Source organism: Podarcis erhardii, assembly GCF_964252035.2.
Source record: "Podarcis erhardii genome assembly, chromosome: 4".
Lineage (NCBI taxonomy): Eukaryota > Metazoa > Chordata > Lepidosauria > Squamata > Lacertidae > Podarcis > Podarcis erhardii.
In genome coordinates, this window is record NC_138508.1 from 47253291 (window position 1) to 47278688 (window position 25398).

The 25398-nt window shown below is 38.8% G+C and overlaps 1 protein-coding gene and 1 long non-coding RNA gene across 23 annotated transcripts in view; one reads left to right on the plus strand and one right to left on the minus strand.

Annotated features, from left to right (window-relative positions):
* LOC309340035 overlaps positions 1-4868 on the plus strand; it is a 68224-nt gene extending 63356 nt beyond the window's left edge. The window contains exons 12-13 of the long non-coding RNA XR_014155732.1: positions 1774-1849; positions 2471-4868. This is a non-coding gene — a long non-coding RNA (uncharacterized lncRNA). The remainder of the gene's footprint in view (positions 1-1773; positions 1850-2470) is intronic.
* The window catches only part of ROBO2 (roundabout guidance receptor 2), an 830881-nt gene that overhangs the window by 13387 nt on the left and 792096 nt on the right, over positions 1-25398 (minus strand). For 12 of the 22 annotated variants that reach the window (XM_081858429.1, XM_081858421.1, XM_081858427.1 and 9 more), the window contains 2 exons: positions 19341-19555; positions 5466-5630 (listed from right to left, as the gene is read on the minus strand). In XM_081858429.1, coding sequence (XP_081714555.1) covers positions 5466-5630; positions 19341-19555 — 380 coding nt within the window. Of the gene's footprint in view, positions 1-5465; positions 5631-8080; positions 8264-19340; positions 19556-25398 lie in introns of all 22 variants that reach the window. The other 10 variants (XM_081858426.1, XM_081858422.1, XM_081858434.1 and 7 more) reach the window with 1 other exon arrangement.

Sequence of the window (25398 nt, forward strand, 5' to 3'; positions counted from 1 at the left end):
TTCTCCCCTTAGTTATTCTAAATGTAGAGTGACAGAATAGGTTTTTGGATTCAACCTATAAAAGGTAGTTTAGGATACAGGAGAGGGTAAACTGAGTTTCCAGTGCATGGGCAAATATTATTTGTAACTTGTCAAACAAGGCGTGTCAAATTATTTCCTGTAAACGACAAATGCTGAACCATAATATATGGGCATGGAGCTCTGGCATCTTGCACATAACCGTGCATCTTATGACTATCTTTGTTTGTTGTCTTTCAGTGAGGTTTTATCCCCATTGGGGTTCATATAGTCAGTAAAAACATATTTGTCTGGAACACCTAGAATTTGCTGACTGCTCCTTGCATTGGTTGGAATTCAGCCAAGTCATCAGAAGCTGCATCTAATGACAGCACAATTCTGGAAAGAGAAATTTGCAAGCCAATTAGTACATTAATGTAATATTATTGGAGAGTGGTGGCTTTTCTCCCAATTCAGTAATTAGGGAACTGGGGATTCTGATATTTCGTGACAGCAAAAACCTCAACTGAGCCTAAATGTGTTCCCATTTGACTCACCTTGGATTAGTGTGAACAGTGTGAGAGATTACCCAGTGTGACTGAAAACAACAGTTATTAGTTTAGACATTTAAAAGAGCTTAATGTTGCTAACTCTCTAGCAGTGCACTTTAATGGAAATCTCAATTAATTACAGATGATACCCAGGGAAAGAAATTGTGAATAAAGAAAATTGTTTCATGTTTACTTGTGAACTGGACTATGTTTGGGCATTATATGGTTGACTCCCCTTCGCCCCTTAGTCTATAATGTAATCAATCTAATACTTTTGCCACTGATTTTGATAGGATGGTTGATAGTAAAGCATAAGTTGCCAGAAAGAAACTCTGATTATTTTCCTCATATGCCAGTCTTTCTGTATTTGGCAACCTGATTGCATTCCAAACTATCTGGAGGGCTTTGTGTCAATGCGATTTCTCTCCTTCCTACCTTTTGTTCTGTTGTTTGGTAGGGTTGCCATAGTTCAAGGAGTAAAAATATGGGCTCCCTCAAAGTTGTTCAGCTTTTTTATCACCTTTCTCAAGGTCCTTAGCATTTAACAATCAGTTCTTCCTCTCTATTTCCCACCATCTGCTCCATAAGTAGGTCGTCCTTCCCTTGAGTGCAGATTTCCCTGTCCCCAATCTAGATTGCAACTCTAGCATGGGACTAGGAGAGTTTCAGTCCTGTTGTAGTCTCACTTCACATAAGCCCCTCAATGCTTGCCGTTTGCACTGCATTATAGGAAAAGGTCTCACTTCTGTCAGTGTGATGTTTTCCACAATGCAGACGGCTAATGGCAGACAAAAGGTCACTCCCAGTTTGCAATTCAGATTGCTGCCCCCCGCCCAGCACTGACAGTTTGTAAGAGGAGGGGGGAACCCTCACATGTAGTGCGACCTTTATCATCACATGGATATTAATCCCCAAAAGACAGTGGTCCTGGAATAAATTTGAAACAAGCCAAAATTTGCTATACTGTATAGTAGCAGCATGACTGCCTATATTACATATTAGGTCGCAGTAGTCATTATGCAATATGGAAAATGAGTGGGCTCTGTACAAGGATCATGATTTTGGTATTGCAGCCATATTACTTCAGGCAAGCAGATGTGGAAGATAATGTTTGAAAACTATTCACTAGGTGAAAGCACTTTTGTTTGTTCTATTTCACATTGTGATACTGTAACAGCTAGTAACAACTGTAAATTAATTGTTGTGTTCTGTTTTATCATTACAGATGGTGTAGAGATGGAAAAAACTTGCTGTGTAATTTGTGATGGTAATATGCAGAAAGGCAACTGTTGTGGAACGTGGTCTAGAAAAAATTAAGATAAAATGCAGGAAGGGAAGTTGGCCTAGTTAACATATGGATGTGAAACTGCACGTTCAGTGTTGTAACAACATGCACTGTGTATAAGCATATCCATTGTTAGAGACCTCCTAGGGAAGTACAGTGGTGCCTCGCAAGACGAAATTAATCCGTTCCGTGAGGCTCTTCGTATAGTGGTTTTTTCGTCTTGCGAAGCAAGCCCATTGACAACTTAGCGGATTAGCGCTACTAGCGGTTTAGAAGAAGAAGAAGAAGAAGAGTTTGGATTTGATATCCCGCCTTTCACTCCCTTTAAGGAGTCTCAAAGCGGCTAACATTCTCCTTTCCCTTCCTCCCCCACAACAAACACTCTGTGAGGTGAGTGGGGCTGAGCGGCTTTTAGCGGATCAGCTGATAAGCGGCTTAGGGCTTAGGAAAAGGGGGGAAAGGGGAAAAAACCCCGCAGGAACTCGCAATACATTTTCGTCTTGCGAAGCAAGCCCATAGGGAAATTCGTTTTGCGAAGCGCCTCCAAAACGGAAAACCCGCTAGACGAAAGGGTTTTCCGTCTTGCGAGGCGTTCATCTTGCGGGGCACCACTGTACTACGTCCCGCCCTCCAGCAGTCTTATGTTTGAGCATTGCTGCATTTAACTTCAAGACATGCTGCATCTTTGTAGTTAGCTAGCAGGTAGAGAGAAATAAGCAGCTTGATTGAGGACTTGATTGAGGTTAATGTTATGGTCATCACAGTGCAAATGATTCAGTCGGAACTTGCAACAAAACAAGGCAATGAATGGATTTGTACAATACAGGTTTTGTTAGACAGTGTAACAGTTCCACAATCATTGCTGCTACTATACCTGTGGCGTGTCAGAACCCCTACACATGAAACAAGGAATCAATTTAGTACAACTGGATGATATATCAATTCGGAAAAGTCACTGGCATTTGAGAAACTGTGCAAGTACTCTTAAAAACATGATGAATGCCAGTGCAGTATCGGTGAGTTAGTTGACAAATTGAAGGGGTTATCCCCCTTCTCAGGCAACACACAGCGAGAAACATCTCATAAGTAAATTAGAAGGTGCCTTTGGGGAAGTAATGTCTGCTTCATGTGCTCCAGGATTGAACAAAAAACAGCTTTGATATAACTGCAACATACTTTCGGTACCAGAACAGGAAAGTTGATATTGATGCACATCAGCAGTACAAATAGCAGCAGCAATAATTTGGGAGGAGATTTATTTAAAGATCTATAGCTGTGACAGATTCAAGACTGGTGAGGTCGCTATAGCTATGGCGTGTGGGGCAGAAGCTGGGAAAAGTCTACATGAGAAGATGTACCACCTGTACAAAAAACGTATAGCTTACCAACCATTACATGCAAAATTTGACTTCACAGCCTTTTTACCAATGTCCACTGCTGTTAGGCAGCATAGTCTCAAGCATTTTCTACTCCTGTTGTGGTGTTGACCTATTGATTACTACATAATAGTTCTATTTATATTACTTTATCTAATAACAACTTGCACATTGCCTTGTAATATTACAGATGTTCCTAAAAATGGCATATTGACATCCTTATCTGTCAGCTGTATCAATGAGCTGCCAAGGACTATCAACACACTTCCATTTACAATTTTTTCACACACCTTCATCTGCTCACATTTTCGACCTGATTGTAGACATTAAAATATTGGTAAAACCCATGTTGTGGTGGTTTTACTGTTTCAGCAGCCTTATTTGTAACTATATCTTGGTATCATCACAGCTACTGAACAAGAAATAGGGGTGGAGGTCTCAGTGGAATATTTGACACCAAAATCATGGTCCTTGCTGGTATAGAATCTGCATTACAGTAATTTCCCATATTCATATTTTTGCCACAATTATTTCCAAGGTGGGGTTGTTAGGGACAACTAGTATGTCGCTCAGGAAGTCAAGCTGCCATTATGTTTCAAATTTCTTCTTGGTCACATGTCCTACCAAACCTGGAGTATTTTTCTAGTTTGGGGGGGGGATGCATCTGTGCAGTAGATTCTAGCCTAAAACGCTGCACAAGAGCCCAGTCTGTAAGGTGCCACAGGACTTATTGGAAAACTGGTCATTCTTTAATTTTTGTTATAAAATATATTAGAACATTAAAGTAAGTTACTGACCAAATTCCACCCTTCCCCCACATTTTGTGGTTGTATCAGTAAGCAACAATGTGAATATTATTTACTGTTTGAACTTGCACCAAATGTGTAATCCTACGATTTTGAAAGGAACAAAACCTTGTCAAAAGCTGAAATTTTAAAATAACACAAAGCAGCCTATATTAAGCCTAAGTTGCAGAATGTCATCAGACATATGTGTGAGAATAAATTCATATAATATTGCTTTGCTGTCCTGGTGAGACTGGATTTCACATCTCAGTAGGAGAAACTAATGCTTGGCTAAATAGCCCAGCCATAATTCATAGCCTGACATAGATCTAACATCAACACTGACTGAAAGACTTGAAAGTAACAAATAGCAAGTGAAATGGAATCACAACATCCATCTTGGTTTCACTATCATCAATTAAAATGTTTTTTGATAAGAAATTTGAGAGATGAGAAAATGGAAAATAAACTGACCACCTTTGAGATAATCAAGGTAGTAGAGCAAAACATTGTTATGAGAAAGGTATCAATTACTTATCAAGACAGAACAGTGACAGAAAAGATGTTTGTTTGTTTGTTTTAAAAGGGAAACGATGCTAGAGGTGGAAAAACAAAATGAAATCTAGAAGTCTGCCTTTCCTTGTGGTCCTGCCATGCCAACTTACATTTCTTTAAAAGAGAGTAATTTCAAAATACTGTACTGTGCGTTTTTAACACCACAAATTTGTTCAAATTAGAGAGATGCATGTTGGAGGGTTGATAAATAAGTGGCATATTCATGCATATCTGGTGGAAATATAAGAAGATGAGCTCTTTTTGGAATGATATGCATATGAGACAGACATTTGGATCTATTAAATATAATGCAACATTATTCTGTAATATTATTATTTTGTAACTTCATTATACATCACTTAGAAACTATAGTGTTAAGTGGTAAATAAATTGTTGAAATAAGTAAATAGGTTACTTGAGAAATAAGATACATGCAGAACATATGGAATTGGTATGATACTAACTACAGCAAAAGTTTGAATTGCTTATAAACAAAAAAATTCTACTATGGTAACTATGAATAAATGGTTTATTAGAACCAAGTTTGCCCTAATGGAAAACTTGACACAATTTATGTAGTTAGGAGAGGGAAGTAAATTGACAGGAACTTTCCAGAAAGAATGGACCCCTTTTACTTCATATATTTAACATGGATCTTAACACATACAAAGCATTTTCACCGCTGTCTTAAACAGTAGTATAAGATAAATTATAATTAATGAACTGTGTGAATCTTTATGTAGAAGTCTATATATTTTGAATATTATGAATGTAGAACTAAATACTTGTGAAAAGAAATGTGACAAAAATAGTGAACAAACACAATTTAATATAAACTTTCATGTAACTTGGTATACTAATTTGGAAAGTACCATTTTACAGTTAACATGGAAATGACTTCTAACAAAGAACTTACCATCTGTCATTCCTTCTCTACGGTGAGGCAATGGAGGCTGATCCACTCTGCCTCCCTTGTGTTTTTTGGTAGGCCTAGGCCTCTGACTCTGGGCTGCACTCGTGTTGCTGTCAGTAGAAAAGGGGCTGGTTGGCCGAGGCCTCTGAGAAGAGGAATATGGTTTGCCTACAAACAAAAATGGAAATTGATATGTTATTCTGCTTACATGCCTGCTCTAACAGGCTTCCGTTTCTTTATTTGCAACACCTCACATGAAAACTCATGACGACTGTTATTGACAGCACCACCAGCAAAGTGACAAACTCAGTGTTGGAGTTTACTGTTAAAGTTTATTTGAAAAACATTTTCACCATTTGCTGACCATCTTTTTTGTATGCTAAACAGAAATGCGAAACTAATACTTTTTTTAAAAAAAAAAGATTGGAAGCAACATTTATGCACCCATGACTTCTATGCAGAAAACATGTGTTCTGGATGAGGAGTCTAACCTCAGCTTTGCCCAACACATGCTGTATTTTTATTGCATAAGTAACCACATTAGACAATTTATTCTGGGGCCCAAACCATTCAAGAACAGGCTAATACAGATAAGATTTATCCATATTTCATTATTTTGTATGCATGCAGATGTTAATATTTATTGAAAAAGGTAGCTATTGGCTAATCAAATAGAGTTGTCATTTCCAGGTCTAACGAGACAGTTGTGTTCCCTTCAGTACTAATGGAGTGTTCATCAGCCAAAAAAAAGTTATTCCACTCAATTTATATGTATTGCTTAAATTAACCAAGCAATACAAATTAACCAAGCAACACAGACTGTTTTAGTTTTAGTAAGAATGTATATTTTTCTTTCTTTTCAATGTCATCCATTTTAGAAACCTGAGGTGGAATCCAGTTTGTGCCCCAGCACTCATGGAAAGACTTTTGATCCACGAGACATCTCTAGTAGTGGAGAAGGGGGCAAATTTTAATTGATTCCTCTCCTGCAGCTCCCACACCTTAGAAATTACGATATGCTGAATTTTTGTAATTTTCTATAAAGTGAGGGTTGTTTTTTTTTTTTTTACAATGGTTTCATAATTTTAAACAAGCATACGTTAAGTTCAGTTTTTCAAAGCCAATGGAAGAACACATGATTTGTCGGCAATAATCTACTTGATTAAGAATACTTTAATATCAAGTCTTAGGATTTATGTAGAATACTACAGTATATTAGTCCTTTATTGTTCTTGATGAGATTGCAATCTTATAAAGCCTTCCTCCTCCTCCCTGCCTCCTCCCTGCTTTCAGTGACAAGTGCACTGCTCCCTTACAAGAGTCTATCACACAGACCACTTGGGATGTTTGTAGGAGAAACATGCATGCCAGAACCCTTACATTGCCCTCTGCCCTTATGTACAGGGTGGTTTAAATTTTACAACCATATGACAGCCACCCCACATAGTGGGTGTTAGGAGTTTGTTATGCTGTTGAAGTTTCTTGATCTGTGTAGTAATCCCTTTGTGTTATAAACAGGCCCAAGAGTAGCCTGGAGCTACTGCTCTAAATGTATCTCTGGGCACTTCCACACCATACTCTGGAGACTCTGCTGCTCATTCATGCAAGTTTTGTGCAGCATCCACATGACATGATCCCCATCAAAATGTCATCCCATATTCCTTCCTCATTTAATCTGGCTGTATTTTTGCTGGAATTTTACTTATCCAGTTTTCCACGGAATAGAACAAATTGGAAAATAACACAGAGCGAAACACTGTGTAGGGGCTGCACAAAACTTTCATGTAGTAGCTACAGAGTCCCCAATCTGCCATTAGGAAGTGCCCTCTGCCTCCTTAATGCACCTACTATGATCTGAACACAACCATAGCCTACTTCTAAGCATTTTATGTACTTTGACTCATCTTTTTTGCAGAGAAGGAAAGAGAAGTAAGCACAGAAAAAATAAAATATAAGGTTGCCTTTATCTGGCATTTGAAAGCCAAATCAGAGTCACTTTGTTTAAGCAAGGCAACTAATTTGTTTAACTAGATGCTGTCCTTAATACAATTTTAATTATAATCCTGCTGTCAGACACAATAAATGATTGGATTAAGTGCCTTAAAAGGCAACCATTTAATAAGGCTGTTAAACTGTTGCATTGTTAGAGTGATAAACTTTCACCAACTCACCCCAAGCTCACAGTCTTCCCAGAAAATACATTTGGCAAGAGAGATGCAAAAGAGAAGCAGTAATGGAGATAAAAGCTAAGTGTGCAGTTCTTCACAAGAAATATTATTGATTGTGAGAAGGTTTTGCAAATAATAAATCATCAAAAATTGCATGGCAAAATTAGCAGTCTCCTTGAGGCCGTATTAAAAGGCAGTATGTGTCGGTGTCAGTAAATCCATAGCGGAGTCAAGAGAAGTGTTAAAATGTCTGTGCACTGCACTGCTTTGTTTCTGCTTGAAGTACTATTAAACAAAAAACAAAAAACCTAACAGGCAGAAACAAACCATCTGCTTTATATGCATGTTAGGCATATTTATGCTGAGGTTTTACTTTTCTTAGGAAAGGAGGAAGAAAGAAAAGACAGAGGCCCACATCATGCAAAAAGCATTAGCTTTGTGTCTACAAACCTGTTCTTGATAGGCTGGTTCCATCCAGCCTAAACCCAGCTTTATCTGCTGCTGCAACCAGAGCTTGTGCAAAACTGCCGCTGGTAAAGATGGAGTCATCTGAGGAGCTACCTACACTAGATCTATGACTAGAAAAGTTACGGTCCTCATCAGACGCAGAACCCCATCCATTTACAAGTGAACCTAAAAACAAATGTAGGGGGCTAGTGAGTTGCACACATGAAATAGCTTAACTGTTATGTAAATTCCAAAGGGCTATTAAAATACCTCTTTTCCTTCTACTTTCAAATCTCAATTTTGTATTTCTAGAATAGGGAAATTCAGATAAAAATTCATTGCAGTTTTCCCCATCACCATGGATCTCAGCCAATGGAGAAGTTCAGATTTTGTCAGGTTTTTTTAATAAAGGATCTTAAAGTGGACATTTCTTACCTCAGAATTCAAAATAAGAAAAACATGAATGCACTGTATCATACAATTATTACCGGTACCTGCTGTCCTAAACTTAAATTTTTAAACTATTTACTTGCTGTGGTATTCAACTAAGTTTTACTCAAAGCAAACCCACTGAAGCTAATGGTCATATCTTAGTCATGTTCATTTTAATGTGTCTACTCTGAATAAAACTTAGTTGTATACCACCCTTAATCACTACCTTCCATAGGTTAGTGTGGCACGAGTAAGTTTTGTGTGTAGAAAATTCAGGAATGAGGCAAATCCAGTCAAATGGAATCTTTCCTTTTGCATTTTGCTTTTCCAGGTATGAGCACTCTGCTTTCAGGGATATATAAAATGTATAAAAATTCAAGGCCTTAAAGTTTGGAATTAAAATCTCAGCCTCTAGTCCTCAAGGTGAAAAGTTACAGATCACTCTTGAGATAAGGCTGCAAATGGCACCATTCAAAAATGTTCAGGTTCTGAGGATTTTAAAGTCTCACCACATACTGGGAATTCCTGCTCATTTAGACTTTTAATGGAAGAAATGGAAGATGTAAATAGGGCAGATGTTGGTTTGTTGTTGAAAGTGCTGAGAAAAGCTGCATCTGATGACATTCCCTTTTCTACTCCACTACTAAAAATAAAGGTGCTCTAGTCACTAGTTTTTCCAAACTCTAAAACACAGATATTTTCAGCCAGCCCATTGCAATGAGCACAATGATTATAAAAGTTGTTTGGGGCATCTCAGAGTCTCAAACTTCTAGTCTGAAACTAGAAGCACAGGATGCCTACGTGACAATTCAAAACATCCGTGCTATACAAAACCATAGGAAATAGCTTTGGTGCCAATTAGCTTTCCAAAACAATGAAAATAGTTTGCAGTGCTGGAATGACCAAATCTTTTAGCATCAATGCAGTGGTATGCTGTAATAAACAAGTTTCTGCACTCCAAGATACAAGAACAGAAGCTGAAGGAGTCGACAGAGATTTGACAGGCTGAAAGTGGGTTAAGCGCAACAGAGACTGACAATTTGATTCTGCTTGCCAGAGGCACAAATAAAATTGTTACTTTCCAAATTGACTCTGCCTGACATAGACAGATGTAGGTAAGGCAAGATAACAGCTAAGGCAAGCTGGGGGGGGGGGGGAATGAAAAAGCCATTTCTTAAAAAGTAAAACTACATAGATTTCTGAACAGAGATCACTACAACAGGCTAGCTGAAGAGATTATTTGTGTATAGAAATGTTCAGGATAATGATTTAAAACAAGCCTTGCTTCATTTGACTTGGTGACCATCATTTGAAGAAAGAATGTCAACTGCTCAACATATATACTTTAAATGAAAAAAAGGTTTAGGAGTTCTGTAACCAGGACATGTATACTTTAAATGAAAATCAGTTTAGGTGTTTTGTGGGATGTAACCAGAACAACAACAACAACAACTCAGCAAGCAAGGAAATTACCTAAACATGAAGTCTGAACTTTGCTTGCTCTTTTTGCTGCAGCATTTCCCACTGGTGAAGAGACCAGCACTGATTTTCATTAAAAAAAATACACCCCAAACAGAAAACAAAGTGCTGACTATGTACACAGATCTCTTACACTAACTGATATTTTGTTGGATCATAGCCTGTTTACAATAATAAGCTGCATATTGAAAACAAGATCTAAATTATAACATGCTGATATTCTGAATTGCTTAAAGGTCGTTATATTGTGTGTATGTCTATATATCTGTAAACACACACACACACTTTTAATGTATTTCCTTACATATTTTTTTCAAGGACTGCAGAATGTGATGAATCAGCTGGTGTATGTGTGTGTGTGAATAATATTAACAGCAATGTTGTGAGTTGCTCCACAAGAATGGTGTCATAGCCTTAGTTCAGGGAGGCAACTCATCCTTTCCCAAAATCCCTTGTATGATATAATAATGCGGGATACTACTCGAGGGATGTTACTGGAGAGCAGAACTGTCAAAAACTTTACAGACACAACTAACTGCACTGTCAAATCAGACTGCACATTTCAGCTCTTTTTAAAGTGTCAGAAATAGGAATTCCATCAGGGCAATCAGAAATGTCCCTGCAGTTTGTGAGAGACAACCCAAAAGAACAGCTTGTTTTTTGTGAGAAGGCCCAAACTGCCTTTGGTGATGGGGATAGTCTCTATTACTGTGAGACAACATTGTTGGGCTGCCCTTATGCAGTACCACAATCCACCAACTAAGGCTGATAGAACCAATATCAGACCATTCTGACCCAGGTTCAGGTGCTTACTATGACATTTAGGTGTAGCGAATTCTAGCAGGACAAAGCATGGCACAACTGTGAACCCATATGGTTCTGTTTTCATAAGATTATTTGGAAGACAGAAATTCAACTGGACAGAGTGGGAAAGAAAGATGAACTGCAACATTACAGAAAATATGGGAATATTTTCATATGAATATTATATATAAACCAATTTAAAAGAAAATCACTTTAAAATTATACATGGCAGAAAAGATGACAATTAGACTCAGGAATATGACAATAATACAGCATGGCAAATGTTAGAGGTGTCAGCAAACTCATGTAGATGATCTTCATGTCTTGTGCACCTCCAAAATTACTCTTTTTTGAAAAGGAGTAATAGCTATCTATTAAGGAAATAATGGGAAAAGTCTGGTTTTTATATTAAACAGCCATTTGCAGCTTTGCTGGTTTACTTAAGACAAGACCTTGTGATTAATATCCAAGTTTTGAAAAGGGACTTAAAAGGGAGTAAGTCTAGAAGTAGTTTAAGCTCAAACTTCAGGTGTTGCTAGACTTCAAATCCCATCAGGCTCAGCCAAGTGTGGCCAATGGATGGGAGTGATGGGAGCTGTAGTCCAGCTTTAAGCAATAAGCTCTGATTTTCATTGGGTGTTATTGGGTTGTTGTTGCTTCTTTAAAACATACAGAAAACCCTTTCTAACCTGCAGTGACACTATATATATTTGTAGCTAACCCACACTAACAAGACATCACCAGATGATTGTTTTTAACTGCAGTTTTTAAAATGAGGAATTATTAGGGGAGGCACAACATGCCCGCCCCCAATATTCTCTAGCTTCACTTAAGTCTCTTCCTTCACTCAAAGTCCCTCCAATGATCTGCTTGAGGAGGGACCTGCAAATTATTTCCGAATTTTGTTTTAGGAGGCATCTGTTGACAATATAGGGATGTACAGAATGCCTCCTGGAATTTTTTTACAGGCCTGTCAAAACTCTCTTTTTGCCTGCCATCTGTATTAGGACCAGTGCTTTTAAACTTTTCTGTAAATGATCTGAAGTCAGGAGTGAGCAGTGTAGTGGAGATGACACCATATAATTCAAGGATTAAACAATAAGGGATCAAGAGGAGCTTCAAAAGGATCTTTCCAAACTGTGTGAATGAGTATTAAATTGCTAAATGAGTTTCAGTGAAAGTGTAAAGTGATGCACCCTGGAGCAAATAAAACTCCCCAAACTCAAATATACACTGAAAGGGCCTAATTTGGTGGTGACTGACTAGAAAAGATCTTGGAATCATGGTGGATAACTTAATGAAAATTTCAAATAAGTAGCTGTGAAAAAGTGAATTCCATGTCATGGATTATAAGGAAACGGATAAATAAAATAAAACTGATAATATTACAATGCCTTTATACAAATTACGATGAAGCAGTCATTTGATTACTAAATACAGTTCTGGTTTCTGCAAAAAAAATATTGTAGAACTGGAAAATGTGCAGAAACAGGCAACCAAAATTATCAAGGAGCTTTAGCAACTGTCCCATCAGAAAAGGTTACAATGTGTTCTTTACTTTGGGCTGGGGGAAGCATCATAACAGGTGTTTTTAAAAGAATGTATAGTAAGGATAAAGCAGATTGAAAGACAATTTTCTCCCTCTTCATAATATTAGAACCCAATACCAACCAATAAAGCTGAAGGATAGAAGATGCAACACCAGCCTACATTGCTTTAAAATGGAGTTAAGACACATTCACGGGGCATAATTGTAGGAACGGGTACAGCCATAATGAATCATAATGAATGTGGCTGCCTTCAGGATCAGAGGTACTGTGCCTCATCAGTCACTAGGGAAATCCAGGAGAGGGCTATTGTGCTCATATCCTATCTGTGGGCATCTGGTTGGCCACTATGGAAACTGGAGTAGATAGGTCTTTGCTCTTATCCAACAGGGCTCTTTTAACATTCCCTTAAAATTTGAGCACAAGGATGAGCAGCAAATTTGGTTTAAATCTGGCTTTAGGAAACTCCAGATCTAATTTTGTCACAGATCAGCTGTGCCTTTTTCAAACAGGATGAAACAAGCTCCAAGCAGGTGTCCATTTCATACAATACAGCGCACTCTATTTTCCAATAGCTTGTTTGAATTCCCATGCTGTCTGTCAGCTGCAATTTTTTCCTCCTGCTGAAAGCAGCAGTAAGCATTTTATCTAGAACAAAATCCACTATTTGAAAAAGCTGAATTCTCTCTTTATTTTCCATAAAAATTTCAAGGTGCTGAAGCAATCAAAAAGTTATAAATAAAAGAGGAAGTGGGGGCTAGACTCACAAGTTTGTTCCTGGACCTTAGTATTACCAGATGTTTTTGCAGGTAAAAAAAGAGATGAATGTCATTCTTATTCACATTTAGCATTCTGTTTCTTGAAGCTAACAAGCCCATGAAACAGTAATAGGCATCTATACTGCACTCTTTTAAATACTAGTCTTTTTCTTCAGGTGCAGTTATCTTCTAGTGGTTCTACTTGAAAGAATTGATTTTATACACCTCAGCTTCAAATATGAAGACTCTGGCCTTAAATGGATGCTATGTTGCAACAGAATTTATCATGACAGTAAGAAGACATGAAAACCAATGATATGTCTATGATTCTACAAAGCTGGGAACCATATTACATCAGAATACAGGCAGGGTATGTTCATACCTATATATTCCGAGAAAGAGACCCATGGGCTGCACTACTGAACATTACTGAAAACTGAACCTCAGAGTTACAACATTCTACCATTTCAGAAGGGCATAGATAAATTAGTTGACAGGGTTCATTTGCATTGGTTTTTGTGACCTATTTCTACATAAGAAGTGGGCAATCTTTTTGTTCTTGAGAACCAAGTCATCTGTGACGCGACTGGTCAGTTAGCGAAGTATTTTTATTTATTGATTTGGGGGGAGCAACTGCCCCCCCGGGCTACGCCCATGAGTGAGGGTGCACATGCGAGCGGTAAGTGGAACAAACACTGGTGATGGAAAAAGCCAAAGATAAAAGTGTTCTGGATGAACTAATCTGGAATGCATATGACCTTGTTTAAATTGTTGCCTTGGCTTCTTCAGATTAGAATTTCCAGTCCTACATGGTCTATGCAGAAATTAGTCCTGCTTGATTTGATGGGTTACTCTCAAATAAGTAGAAAGAAGTTATTTTTTGTGTGTTTTTGCTTTAAAAAGTACAATGGGTCGATTCTGCTACTTTTCTGGAAAGCAAGTGGAAATAATCCCTTTCTACTTTAGTGTGCTATATAAACACATACACAGCAGAAGCCTGCTTATTTGTTCTCAGAACCCCTCCCTCCCAGCCATAAAACCAGGAAACAAGTAAAACAAAAATTAAAGTATTTTTATCAAATAAAATGTTGCTCCTTCCAATTTTTTTGAAACCACATGGGGTTGAGAGGCAAAAAGCCAGGAAAAATAAGGTGGAAACCAAACTGAAAGGAAGGGACTCTGATGGGATAAGTATGGAACAGCTTCAGGTGGTGTCAAGGGCCACATAAACTGAGGTCCAAGTCAAAGGTTCCCCACCTGTGCTATACTTTCACACATGCACAGTGTACTATTAAGCTGCTGGAATCTAGAGGGAAATAAATCTTACGATCACAAATTATTTTATGGTCCTTCAAATTCTGGCCTTGGTTGCACATGTTTTGCAGTCTCCAAGGTGCTGGATGAAGCTCTTGGTTTTGGATAGGCTGAGACTGAAAGCACCTCATAATCTATGGCTGTCATAGGACAGAGGTCTGACAGAGCCCAATGTGAATTATGTTTTATTGAATTCAGTGCTACATACACATGGGGATGTGTGTGTATAAACCTGTAAATTTCAGTTTATCTCAAAATGAATCTATCTTTCATAGAACTTCCACAGCAAAAGAAAGACAAAAAGCTTTATTTTCACTTTAGCGATTGCTGCCCCCCCCCACTTTGTTTTAATAGCTTAATGCAACTTCAATTTTTGCCTGCGTTTTGCTATTTAATGTGGTAGACATATTTACGAGGTGACAATATGCCATAATTGCAGTCTGAATATTTTAGTGAGTCTTTTATACAATTAGATCCCCAATGTACTATAAAGACACAAAAGACAAATGAAAGAGTAATAGAGCCTTGTATTTAACCCTAGCCCTAGCCACAAGTGACAAGGAAGTGTGTGCAGGTAAGTGAGCAGGCTGGTGGAAGAAGGAAGGGGTGCTTCCCCCGTCATCTACATCCAGCACAGAACCAAGTCTCCTGCCAGAGGAAAAATGCTCCTTCTTCTTTTGGCTCATTTAAAAAGCTGCAGTGATGTGCTTTAGGTTGAAATGCTGCTTATTATCATCATAAACAGGAAGACTCATAAAACAATGCCCACACATAACATTTTCATTCTGACTATATCTATGTTAGCAGTGGTCAGATTTTTGTTCTTTCTGTTTTATATCTGGGCCATACTATGCTTTAAAATAGACTGGCCCTCCTTTGGTCAAGGGTGATTTTTTAAAAAATGGGAAATTGTAGCAGCGTAAAAGTTGAAACAAGGACAAACACCTGTTACATTGGGACTCTTGCCAGACAAGTTGCGGTTAAATTGTGGTATAACATGTTTAGCATTGTTACCTAAAAGACTGCTAGTGGCATCTGTGAAATGTTTTAATGATTTGGCTACGCAAGAGAGTCTACTTCTTAATCACTGCACTGGCATTAGCCACAGGAAGCAATGACATCAGCAATGGTGACAAGGACTGGCACACGTTACCTTTCTTCCCTGCCTTGTCATTGCAATGTCAGTGGCCAAGTAAATGAACCACAATAATGTCCTCTGAAGAATAAATCAGGGTTGCACCTGAAAGTAGTAATATAGAACACACAAGCACATAGCACAAGGGAGGGAAATCTGTCCTTTTAATTCTTATTTTTTAAGCATTCATTTTACTGTGCAGGCAGTGTGGCAGACTTCATTTAGTGGAAATAAGGTGTTCATGGCTTAATAGGAGCTCTGAGAAGGGGACCTGCTAGATTTTGTATCTCATAAAAATGGTAATGCAACAATTAGCAGGGTCATATTATAAAGCACAGATTTTACTCTAGCTTAATGGATCTAGGGATACACATTCATCAGCAAGGATGGATTTCGCATAAAACGACATGTAAATGAATTGATGACTGATCATAAATTAATTTTAGTGCTGAAGATGTAATGGAGGCACAGCAAGATGCCACTTTATCATAGTATTTTACTGCTCAGCAACATTTGAACAACTACTTAATGTTCTATGTGCATGCTAACAGCTTGAATAAATTTGACAAAATTTTGTGCCTTTCAGCAATATGGAGGAGAGAAAAAGATTGCAGGGAAAGATTGAAATTTCAAACAGAAATAAATTTGGCTAAGTGGCATAAATTCATTTTTCATTAATGTTTATAAATGCTTTGATGATGTTTGCATCTATAAAAAGTGTCAAACTTATATATTGCTTGCATTTTGTTCATTATAATGTTCTGGAAAGGAAACAAGTATATAAAATATAGATTCCACCTTATGTTTAAATGTTTAATTTTAATTGGGATACTGTTATTCATGTATGATAGTCAGTTTAGATCAAGGTCTAATTACCCAGTATTAGTAGTGCCTTTTTTTATTCTTGTATTAATCTTTTAGCATATTTCCCAAAGTCTGTCGGCTTCCATGTATGAAACTCCCCATATTTGCTTCTGTAGTAATTACAGCAAAGATTTCATGTTATCGTATCCAGTAGTACAACGTCCACAGAATCTATGTTACATTGTGCTTAATGCATGTCCCAATATGTCTTTATTAAGGGGGAAAAAGATTTTATAAAACTTTTGATACTTAAACTGGATCTCCTATTTACAATGGTCTTAAACAGATCATAAGACAAGGACATAGCCTGCTTCCTCCACAACCCGAAAAACCGTGATGTGGGGGGAAATGGAAGTCCTTCTGCCCAGCAGAGTGGCAGAAGGAATCTTTTTGCCTCCAAAAGGAATTGTTCTTTATGGACATGGGTTATTAGAATCTTAATGCCCACCTTCTTCTCTGGCCTCTGTATCTACACTTCTGAAATATAGGTAGGGAAAAACAGACAGTGATAATCTTTGATCTTAAGGGAAGGGGTTTAGCTTAGAAGTAGAGCACATGCTTTGAGCAGAAATTGTCCCAGGTTCAATCCCTGATATCTCCAAATGGAAATATAGTCCTGTCGTAAACCCCATAGAACCTCTGTTGCCAATATAGGTAATATTGAGCTAGATGGAGGAATGGTTTGATTTGTTTTAAGGCAACTTCCTATGTTCTATTTTGCCTACCATATTCTTCAGCAAATAAATAAATGCTGAACTTTGATGCATTTGAATTATCAGAGACAGAAGGGTCTCTGATCTATTATGTAAATGTAAATGTGCAATGGAAAAGAAAGCATTCATATACAAGATTCAAAAAACAGAAAGTCAAATAAGCTAAATGAAGAAAATGTGTGGGATATTTCTTTGGCAACCAAGACTGGGATATTCTGAGTGTCCTCCTCCATCTTGGACCTGTCAACTTCATACTAATGGTAACAAAGAGAGTTAAGTCTTCTTTCCTAACTTGAAAAGGTGATTCAGAATCATGTTTGCTTTCTTTTATGATCACTACTTCTACCACTAATGAAAACAAGATACTGATTATGCTTTCCTACAGAAAGCATAAGGAGGCAGAAAAGGATACATAAGAAGATATGCAAATCCATTTGGTGTTGGCCTAATTTTTTCGCCCCTATCACTTTGTTCCCTAAGGGTTTGGCACAATAACAAAGTATTAGCATTTTAAAAATAATGACGTAGGCAACTGAAGGCTTCAATGAGCAGTGTTGGTTTTTAAAAACCAGAATTTGTAATCAATATACTTGTACATTGCTAGGAAGAAAAGAGACAGCGACTTATAGAAAAGCAAATATGCAAATCATGCACACGTACACACACATATAAAGACTGACATATTAATACATATAAATGAATAGTATTTTGGTAGCAGGTTTTAAAATACATATTATCACTCTAAGGCCTTCGATGGATTGCTACAGGAATGCTTCCCTAGACACATGCAAAAATGCACAGTATTACAGCCAGAAGGAGATTATGCTAAAAATTCCAGCAAATTCAGGTAAAGTGGCTTAACATACTTGTGCACTAATAAGCCAATCTTCCAAATTCAGAGACTTAAACTTGTAACTACAAGTCTTCAGTTGGATCTGGATTTCAAATCACAGCGGTCAAGCTACAGTTCTTAAATCTTAATTAGCTTGGCAAGCAGCCTGGCCCCAGGGCATGGGGAAGGGAAACTGGAAAGTGGGAATAAAGCACCATTTCCCTTAATTCAATGACACAGAGAGGGAGAGAGGGAAATCCGAGGTACTGATGCTTCATTACTGTCATATTCCCACTCTAACTGGAAACTGCAATGTGTTTTCATAGCTGCAGTGTTTAGATAAGGGCATAAAAAACCCAAACTCAAAACAACTTGCAAGGCACACAGAAGGAAGGCAAGTATTAAAAGACGCTGCATTAATCTGTCTTCAGCGAACAGAAATTTCATGAAGATATATTCAGAAATTAGTACTGTCCCATAAAGATCAACAACTGAAGAGATGTGCAATATTTTTAATGAGCTATATAGACCATGCATGCTTGGGCTTCAATAGACCTCAGTCAACCTAGATACAGTACGTTAAGTGCAGGTCCAACATCAGTAGAAATGAAAGCCTGCTGAAGCCTAGAATGAGGTCATGCTATTCATGTAAGAACAGCACTTTCTCGCAAAACGGAATGGTTGTCTATCTTCTACCAACAGCAGTTTTATTATCAATTCAGGCTGGGCAAGCTTAGTTTTTTCCAGGTTGGACTTTGATTATTCTAGCTGTAACATCTCCAGACATGTGAGGAATAAGAAACAGTCAAGCAAAAGATGTTCGATTAATTAAATGGGATTTGGCTGAAAGGGAAGAATGATTAAATATGTAGTGGGCACAAAATAAAGGTGTCACCACATAGCTGTTCTTTCATACTACAACTTGTTCTGAGGTTATTCAGAAAAAAACATCTTCTGACATTCATCACTTCTACAAAGCCCCAAAATAAAATAAAAAACATAGAAACCTTTTATAGATGTCAGCTTCTCATGTTGTTCCTGAGATACAAAATATATTTTTTTAGTCTAGCTGCTTTTGCTCTACCCCCCTCTCCACCATACATGTAATAAACTTGCTTTCCCAGTAAAGTGAACTTTCTATGAAAGCTGGGATATAATTGATTTTTCTTTCATGTTTTTAAAGCTTTTTAAAATTCATGAATTTTCTTATCATTTGCAGCAAAGCAAAAGCATTTTCAAATCCTTTAACAGTTGTGAGCAATATTAACACAACTTTTTAAAAGCCACAGAAATAGAGCAGAATAGAATACCCTTAAACATTATTTTATTTAGAACACATTTTACATCTTTACTAAGCTGGTTCATTCTTAATTTTGTTTGCCTACCTGTCACTGAGCTGTCTAGATTGTCCATGCTAGAGCCTGGAGTATGCTCTAGTCCTCTCAGTGGTCTTGTGATTTCTAAAGCTTCTTCAATATCATCCTCATCCTCATCTTCATCCTCTGGAATATCTGTTTCCAAATCTGATATTAGAGATCCAGACACATATCCTAATGGTGGAAGTGGAGTCTGGGGTGGCTGAGTATTGCTTTGAATGTGCCTAGAGCAAAAGGGAGAAGGCAAAAGGGGAAAGCACTTTAAAAAGCTAGAAACATGATCCAGTCATAAGCCATATACTGCACTTTGCTGGGAATAAGTCTCATTTAACTCAGTGGGACTTAAGAGGTTTTAGGGGAGGGGTAGTACCTCTGGTGGGAAACATGCCACGCTCCTTCTGGAGTAGTTTGTTCACCTTTGGTCCCCACCCTGCACGCAACTCTCACCTCTGGTTCCTAGAAGCTGTCAGCCTGTGGTAGCAGCCAAATCCCAAGAACGGCTTTAACTGGCTGGCTAAACCAGGTGAGGGTAGCTAATGGGCCTCAAACCTTTGGTGAGTTAGGGACTTGCATATGAAGGCTCCAGCGGACTGAGCAGACAAGACCAGTAATGGGTTAAATGGTCAAGAAGGTAGTTTCTGCATGTGCTGTGGAGGGAAGTGAGGGGCAGATGGGGCTCATTAATCTCAGAAGGTAGCTCATCTAGGAGAAGGAAAACTATTGACTCTAATCCTTGCAGGATATCTTCAGGAGAAGAAAAGGCAAAGGAGTAAACTCTCCACAAATTTGGAGTGGATTTGAATGGTGCCTTGTATGCCTCCTTCAGCAACTTCTGCGGCCAAGCTGGTGCCCTGCTTTCCTTTGGACATCAGTGAGGGTTGGTTTTTTTGCCATTTAAGTAGTCCAGGACTTCCATACATACTGTCCAGGCTTGTGCCCCAGGGAGGACACTTCAGTGCTGGTAACGCAGTAATTTGACTTCACCCCTGGAAACACACTCCATTGTTTCTTGAGACAGACAGATGCCAAAAACAGAATAGGATTAAGGTGTTGAAACTCCATTTATAACAAATAGTGAGATTTAGGGTGATGTACTTAACACTTCCACTGAAATCTCTCAGATTTCTATGTGCTTTTGCAGTCCTTTAGCCGATCACCACAAATAAGAAATACAGGGCGAGTCTTTTAAAAGAGGACTCACCCTGTAGAAGCAGAAGGGGGGGGAAATGTTTCTGAATAATTTGTGGGTAGCCCTAAAACAACTTCACTCACATGACTATTTCCGCATTGTATAACCAATTGTTACCATGGATTCCACACTATTGTATGCCAACTGGTACAAAACATGAGGAAACGGAAACAGTAGTTTTATCTTTAAAATGATGCTAGGGTCATGAATGAATAAGTACTATGGAAGAGGCTATTCCAAAGATATCAAAGAGCTAATCTCTAATATATGTTAGATATATTAGGCTAGAAATTTCAAGCCAGATATATAGTCCAGAATCCATATAATTTGAGATTTTATCTGACCTTATTCTTACTGGAATGCAAGAAATGACTACTGTATTTTTCGCCCTATAGGATGCGCTTTACCCCCTCCAAAAATGAAGGGGAAATGTGTGTGCGTCCTATGGGGCGAATGCAGGCTTTCGTCGGTGCGCACCGACCCCTCTCACTCTCCAGGCTTCAGGAAGCTATCCGCAAGCCTTGCACGCCCGGCAGGAGTTCCGGAGGGCACCCCGTGCTTCGCGCAGATGTCGGGCTTCCCCTGCCCCAGCCCCGCGCCTGGGGGAAATAATTTTTTCCCCTTTATTCCCCCCCCAAAACTAGGTGTGCCCTATGGGCCGGTGTGCCCTATAGGGCGAAAAATACGGTACTTAAACAAATCAAACATTCATATATCAAGTTTGTGTTAGTTATCTTTAAGTAGTTGGCACATATAGTAGCTTAATTACTGGGCTAAAAAAGGTAAAGGTAAAGGGACCCCTGACCATTAGGTCCAGTCGTGACCGACTCTGGGGTTGCAGTGCTCATCTCGCTTTATTGGCCGAGGGAGCTGGCGTACTGCTTCCGGGTCATGTGGTCAGCATGGCTAATCCACTTCTGGCGAAGCAGAGCAGCACACGGAAACGCCGTTTACCTTCTTCTCCTCCTCCTGTGAGGTTGAGGCAAACACTGAGAGAGCTTGCCTAGACTTCACACAAATTCCCCAGATACAATGCAATATGATAGCTGGGTACTTCTTTCTTAAGGGCTAAACAGGAGTCAGAGTAGTGACAGCTACTGCAGATTATGCACAAATTCAGGTTGAATTGCCTTGTTGGCACTTTGTGATAAATAAGTGGGTTTTGGGTTGCAGTTTGGGCACTTGGTCTCTAAAAGTTTCGCCATCACTGGGCTAGATCAAAGATGGTTATGTTGTAATTAGGTTCCTGTTTAGAAGCTGCATAGCTTCCTAGGATGAAGAAGTCATTTGTGCATAAGGTTATCTCTAGGTCAAACTTCATACTGGATTTTACACAAGATACCCAGGGGGAAATATATATATATTTCTACACTAATTCCTCCTTAATGAGATATTTTTAAAACAATAATCTATATTGCATGCATTCATTTACAGAACCCGATAAAATATTCAAGCCCATTCACTGGGAAATATCGTTGCTATTTCTTAAGGTGCTGGCATTTTTATTTTTATTTTGCCTGTTAGCCTTTTGAAAATTATGAGTATCATTGCATTTTGTTATGGTCATTTAAGAGTACTGTATCGGCACATCGTCAGTTTATCAGATACAGCTAACTGATACAATTTATCCAATACTGAATGTGTAATTCCCCATCTTAAAAGCACAGATTACATAATGAGATTCATGATGTTAACTGACACCCAAAGTTGCACCTGCAGTTTGTATGCCACCACAGGAAGCGTAACAGCTGCAAGGTACAGGCTGAAAGCATGCCAGGGCATGCATCTGTGTCCTGCCTGGCACAATTATACATTTAACCTAGACCTGAATTAGCTGATGCCTGGGCTTCTGGCTTGTTACATAAACAAGCTATATCCCATGGAGGAGGTGGCCTAAGCACCCTGTTGATTGGCTGCAGCTTGCAAACGAGGTTGGAGTACTGAAAATTGTCCAAGGAAAACAGCTGGCTTTGGCATTGGCAGAAAATTCATACAAGCCTCTTTGACCTATAATAACTCTTTCAGTGTAAGTTGTGGCCTTTGTATGTCAGGAAACATTCATTGGCACTATGCCATTTAGCAACTCTATGTCACTTAACAGCACACGGTTTCTTGTCCTGCTGAAGTTTTCTTTTACTTTTAAAATAATATTTCTACACGTTAAGATGTACAAAAAGCCTGTGACATTCTATTCTATAGTTCGAGTCTGTTTTGCTCTATTTTTCAGTCCCCAAACAGCCTCTCTCATATAGGTGAACTACTTTGGTATCTTCTTCTTCCTTTGAATACCAAACAAGAATTCGGATTTATGCTATGAATATTTTTAAGCAACTGCTTCCATAATCTCTTTTACTCAAATACAGCAGAATTGGGAGGTTATACTTGTCAGTCCTTCAGCTTTCCCAGAATGGGTTCTGAAAGTTTTAATTCTACAGTTTCTTTACTAATACAACCTGAAAGAGACATTAGGACTTTCCTCAAGAACAAGAGTGATATCCAGTTATGACCGATTTCAAAAAGCTTAAAGAAGTACTGGGTGAGATCCTGTGGTCAGAAATACTCAAAGAGAAGGAAGTCTAAGATGGTGGGAGTTTCCCAACTGTGAAATATTGAAGACACAAATGCAGACAGAACCATCAAGAAAGAAAAGTGGGAGGCATCTAAAGAAACCAGTGTGCCTGCAAAAGGAAATTTACAGAGGAGCTGAGATGTAAGAAGAGCATGTATAAGAAATGGAAGAAAGGACAAATCACAAAGTAGCCAACAGCCGGATGACAAGAGAGAAGGCAGAACGGCTTCACACCTACTTTGCCATTGTCTTCACCCAAAAGGAAAGCGGTGCACAACCTGGTGAACACAGAATAAATGATGCAAGGAGGGAGTTGCAGCCTGCTAGGAAAATAGGTGGTAAGGGAACACCTAGTTACTTTAAGTGAACTCAAATCTCCAGCACCTGATGAGCTGCATACAAGGGTACTAAAGGAGCTTACAGATGTTGTATCAGAAACTCTGTCTATAATCTTTTAGAATTCTGGGAGAACAGGTGAGGTCCCTGCAGACTGGAGGTGGGCATATGTTCCCATCTTCAAAAAAGAATTATCCAAGTACCAACCAGCCAGCTTGACAACAATTCCAAGAACAGGTCTAGAATAGATAATGGTTGGTCTGTGAGCACTTAGAAAATGATGCTGTGATTACTAAAATCCAGCATGGGTTTCTCAAAAACAAATAATGACAGATGAATCTCATTTCTTTTTCTTTCTTTGGGATAGCGTTAGAAGCTTGGTGGATCATTGGAATGCTGTGGACATAGTATTCCTTGATTTCAATGTGGGTAAATTTGTTTAGTGGCATTGTGGTGTTTATGCTTCTAACTGACAGTCCCCCATGAAATTATTGTGGAGAAGCTGGTAAAATGTGCGCTGGACAAGTTAACTGTTAGGTGGATTCATAGCTGGTTGATTGACCAAACCCAAAGAGTGCTCACTAATGGTATCTCATCATCCTGGAAAAAAGTGACAAGTGGGGTGCCGCAGGGTTCTATTCTGAGACCATTGTTGTTCAACATCTTTATAAATGAATTGGATGGTGGAATTGAGGGGATGCTCATCCAATTTTCAGATGACACCAAACTGGGAGGGGTAGCTAGTACCACAAAATACAGAATCAGGATTCAAGATGATCTGAAGTGATTGGAGGACTGGGCCCAAACTATCAAAATGAATTTCAGCAGGGACTAATGTCTGATTCTACATTTAGGCAGGAAGAACAACCTGAACAAATATAAGAAGGGGAACACCTGGCTTGCCAGTAGTACATGTGAAAAAGCTCTAGCGGTCTTAGTGGACCACAAGCTTAGCATTTGTCAACAGTGTGATGCAGCAGCAAAAGAAAAGAAAAAGCTAATGCTTTTCTAGGCTGCATGAACAGAAGTATAGTGTCTCAATCAAGAGAAGTACAGTGGTACCTCGGGCTAAGTACTTAATTCGTTCCGGAGGTCCGTTCTTAACCTGAAGCACCACTTTAGCTAATGGGGCCTCTTGTTACCCGCTGCGCTGCCGCCACACGTTTTCTGTTCTCATCCTGAAGCAAAGTTCTTAACCCGAGGTACTATTTCTGGGTTAGCGGAGTCTGTAACCTGAAGCGTATGTAACCCGAGGTACCACTGTAATAGGCCCGCTCTACTCTGCCTTGTAAAGAGGAGAATGAGATGAGATATGATCGTCATCCTCAAATATTTAAAGGGCTGTCACAAGGAAGATGTACCAGGCTTGTTTTCTTCTGCTCTTGAGGCTAGGACCCAAACCAATGGCTTCAAGTTGCAAGAAAGGAGATTCCAACTAAACAGCAGGAAGGACTTTTTGATAGTAAGAGCTGTCTGACCATGGAATGGACTCCCTTGGAAGGTAGTGGACTCTTTTTTTCTTGGAGGTTGGATGGCCATCTGTCATGAATGCTTTAGTTGAGATTAAGGGCCTGAATAGCACAGTTGGTTAGAGTGTGGTGCTGATAACACCAAAGTTGCAGGTTCAATCCCCGTTTGAGACAGTTGCATATTCCTGTATTGCAGTGAGCTGGATTTAGATGATCCTCAGGTTCCAACTCTACAATTCTATGATTCTATGAATGGACTTCCACTGGAGCAATGAGACCTCATTCCTCTCCTTTCGGATGCAGCCCCTCTGCATGCTATCCAAATCTGCTCCAGAGGGCTGGGGGGACATTCCAGGACAGATGTAGAAGGTTACATCAGGGAGAGAGGTAAGGAATGCCTATTCAAATGACACTGCATTTCACCCATTGACTTGTGGGCTTTGATGGTTGTTTTTCATCAGTCAAGATAACTTGATGTTATAACATTCAGAAAATGGGTGTGTT